General features: G+C 48.1%; 3 protein-coding genes across 3 annotated transcripts; 1 reads left to right on the forward strand and 2 right to left on the reverse strand.

Annotated features, from left to right (window-relative positions):
• Positions 1–341: 341 nt before the first annotated feature.
• On the reverse strand, positions 342–740 carry LACBIDRAFT_296804 (uncharacterized protein; the record flags this gene model as incomplete). The annotated part of the gene is made up of 1 exon (XM_001890585.1): positions 342–740. One exon carries the CDS (start codon positions 738–740, stop codon positions 342–344), a length of 399 nt encoding a protein of 132 aa, XP_001890620.1.
• Positions 741–1,661: 921 nt separating this feature from the next.
• LACBIDRAFT_296805 (uncharacterized protein) lies at positions 1,662–1,814 on the forward strand (the record flags this gene model as incomplete). Its single annotated transcript, XM_001890577.1, has 1 exon — positions 1,662–1,814. The coding sequence occupies one exon, from the start codon at positions 1,662–1,664 to the stop codon at positions 1,812–1,814; it is 153 nt and encodes a 50-aa protein (XP_001890612.1).
• Positions 1,815–2,480: 666 nt separating this feature from the next.
• Positions 2,481–3,198, reverse strand: LACBIDRAFT_335703 (uncharacterized protein; the record flags this gene model as incomplete). The annotated part of the gene is made up of 3 exons (XM_001890586.1): positions 2,481–2,823; positions 2,876–3,105; positions 3,172–3,198. The coding sequence occupies 3 exons, from the start codon at positions 3,196–3,198 to the stop codon at positions 2,481–2,483; spliced, it is 600 nt and encodes a 199-aa protein (XP_001890621.1).
• Positions 3,199–3,778: the final 580 nt, after the last annotated feature.

Consider the following 3,778-nt stretch of genomic DNA (forward strand, 5'->3'; position numbering starts at 1 on the left):
TCGGGGGTGCTAGAAATGATCTAAATATGGGTATAAATGTTTACGAAGGGGTTTTTAAGTTGTGAGAGGTCTCACCTCGGCGATATGCAACGTGACACCCAATCCCGCTTTCTTCGCTTCACAGAAAAATGTTTGAAAATCCGCAACGTCTCCCATGGATGGTTCGCCGCAGAGATCAACCCCAACAAGTCTTCTTCCCTCTCCCTTTAGCTTAAGTGCTATATCCAAGCATTCTTGCCAAGTCTTTTCGCCAGTTTTGCGATCCAAGCTCAGAATTACGCCCACCTTTTCCCCATATTTTTCTGCCTCATTCAAAACGGTTCGCATATACAATTCCCTGCTCATGTATTCAGTCTCTCTCTTGGTCCCGTACGAAGTTCAAGATAATTGCATTGCGGATGGTCGCCGTCCAGGAAAGCATTCGGAACACCTCGCGTCGCGCAAGCCAGGCTTTCAGGCGTAGACGTCAAGTGATAGATGATTGGGAATACCGAAAAGAAATCGTCTATCGTCTCAAGCTCAGAACCGTAAATGAGTCGTTCTATCGTGGCGTAGATTGCATCGCCGTGTGTGGATGATGGAGAGTTTACGTATTCCTTGCCAAGCTGTTGGATGACCGCAATGGGTATAGAACCGTTGAGGTGGGCATGAAGTTCAGCTTTTTCAAGAGATTGTAGAAAAGTAACCTGATCAGGTTTCAATGAGGCGAGTGCTGCTGCGGCAGGACCAGCGATGGCCATTGGAAAGGGTGCGTAGTCCGAGTCAGGTTGTTGGGAGTTCGAGCTGGGTCACCTGTTCTTTGAATGAATAAATAACTTTGAAGGGACGGCTGAACACAGACACGCTGAACGGGGGAGCCAGCCTGGACTTGCGACTTCGCGTGGATGTTGTCGCGGGGAAGGCTATAATAGTAGCAAGTACTACGAGTACTATAGAGTTGGACTGGAGACAGCTGACGTTGAACGTTGGACGTCGAGTGATGCACATGTGCAGCTATGAAGACGAGCCTTTATGTGGCGGAAGCGGGTGGCCGCTGGCGATCGAAGCGTAGACGAATGGATCCCCGACTCTGGAACAGAGAGGGTTCCGTCAGAACGATAAAGCTCCGAGCTCCATCGTGTGTGATGGATTCCCACAATCTTCGGCTTGTTCCGTTCTTTCTTCCCATGTCCACTTGGCCGGAACATTTGGTAAGGTGCATAGAACCTCGGCTGGCCTGCGAGGAGCGAACCGCGCTAGCGGTTCGGCGACGAGCAGGCAACTAATAAGTGTAGAAGATTATTCAGGTGGGTTGTGTAAATTACATTATTTATGATACGCAATTTGCATGTTACTGTGGTATTTTGACCGAGTATTGTTTTCAAACAGAGTCGGGGACTGACGCTTGCGCCGCTACGATATAATAGCACTAGTACTTCTATCATTCCATGCGGCTGGTGTCTCCTTTGACTAGCCTCCAACTCCGCGACGACTCATAGGGTTTGGCAATATGAACATATCCACAAAGATATGAGGGAATTCAAAGTTAAATACCACAGCAGTCTTGAAGCAATGAAGGTGAAGCTGAGAATAGAGAGCCATATGGAGGGAGAGGTAACAACAGCAGCCGTGATATCGCTCCAGGCTTGAAACCACTCTTACTATTCCATCAGTGTTCACTAATGCTCCACTTCAACTCCACTTGGGTGCCCACGCCGCCATTGGAACTCACCCACCTCGCTCGTTCCTCGAATCACATACTTATTCTCGTCCCTTGTCGCCGATCAAACGTTCTTGACCGTTCAAGCATCAGGAAAAGGTCTATCCGTAGATAATATGTCACGGAGGATGCTGGGTCGGCTCGCCATTATTTGATAAATACGATACCCACTCTTCTAGTCTACATACAGAGCAGGAGTGAAAGTGAGTATTTGACCCGAGACGAGGAAATGAAAACGTATGTAAACCGGTAGACCATGTCGACATCAAATCTGGGTCGATGTACGAAGCTTGCGGTTGTTCAGCATACCTGTCCACAAGCCTAAGATGAGAACCCTGCGGTGCATAGACCATCCCACCACTGCCCCTTTCGGGTCCATAACGTTGATCTTGTCTTGGTAATCCCACCCCTGCCAGATGTCCTTCATCTACGGTTCCAATTCGGACGTCAACGTCGATATTGACATTCACACTTGAGGCAGAGAGCGACGAGTCCACGCTGACTGCATCGTCTCTGGACGTCCCCCGCGATGCACTTGAACCTTCACGTTGCTTTGGAAGTGGTACTGGCGCATCCAACAAAGCGTCAACCCCACCTCCCAAAAAGTCCTCATCCTCTTCGTCAAACTCCAAAGAAACGCTGCTATCGCTTCTAGGCGCCAGCAACGGAAATCTGACTTTATGCTGAATCTCCCTCCTAATCCTGCCAAAATCTTCACTCATCTTATCCCCAAATCACGCCAACTTCCGAATGGGAATCGAGCTCCTGGACGACTTGAGCTTTAAGCTGGGGTGCCGTTCGGGAACATGGGTGTGATGGCCTGGTTATATTGAGGGGAGTGGTTGAAGCCGGCCCCGAGAGCAGAGACAAGAGGTTCGTCGAAGGACGTTGAAAAACGGCGAATGTCGCGGGGTGAAGAGGAGAAACTGCCTTCTACGAACGATTCTCCGGCACCGCCTTTCGTGGTGGTAGAAGAGAAATCGTTAACTTCAACTTCCTTGCGGACCAGGGCATGGTAGTCTTCTCCCAAGGTATGGAAAGAAAATTGGTGGGAGAGGTATAGGGACCGCGGGAGAATGCGCTGGGACTTTGAAAAGTTTGATATCTCAGCCTGAGATAGCCAGCTGCACGTGAGACTCATCAGCTACACTTCGTCCACGCCAGAAATGCACTTACTCAAGATTCTCCCCCAAGCCTCCCCAATCACGCATCCGCTGGCTATCAACCAAACACCTCTTAATCTCACCCCAATCCCTACGACGTTGCAAGTTCCACGTAGCCACGACCCTTTCCTTGGCTGAAAGCTCCAGCTCAGGCATATCCATCATCTTCGTCAATGCAGAAGGCCTAGTCGAAGCAGAAGCGCCTGCGCTCGAAGGCGGCGGCGGAATCGGACGCCTGGATGACTGCAGAAGGCAAACTTGGTTCATTTGTATGCTGTTCGACCGTGAATCTCCTAAGGGAGAGCATACCATCCGCATAATCAAACAGGAGAACATCTTGGTAGTTTCGTGACTTAAGTTTGGAGAGGCGCATGGTCCGCAAAGCTGGCGTGATGTTTGCTCATGTTTGGCCCACGCATATTGACCAGCGATTGATGGTTAAGCAGCTTTTTGGCCGCATTTTGGCCGATTTTGAGCAGATCTTTGTCCATATCAAGAGAAATTTTGTACACACAGGGGCTCTTCAGACCAGATTTTTGAAATTCACGTCCAAGGGGGTTCAAGAATTTAAAAAAAGTAGCTGGGGTCGATTTTTTTTGTAAGGCCCTGTGTGCTTGACCTACCTACCTATGTAATCAGGCACAAGCCTATATATGGCAATATGTCATCATCATCATCATCACTCTGATCCTTAAAGATTCAATTTCGTGGGGCTATCTCCAATACAACACATTGTAGGTGGTACTAAAAAATAAGTGAGTGTAGCACTGGATGCAAGCCACAATAACTTGGACCACATTATTGTAAAGAAATTGTAAAGAAATTTCAAATAATTCTATGGTAAAAATGTCTAAAATTATTGTGATTTTTCTTTGGATAATGCTATTGTTTGTCAAAGGAAAAGTCACAATAATTT

This window comes from Laccaria bicolor, genomic scaffold (genome assembly GCF_000143565.1).
Source record: "Laccaria bicolor S238N-H82 LACBIscaffold_115 genomic scaffold, whole genome shotgun sequence".
NCBI classification, from domain to species: Eukaryota; Fungi; Basidiomycota; class Agaricomycetes; order Agaricales; family Hydnangiaceae; genus Laccaria; species Laccaria bicolor.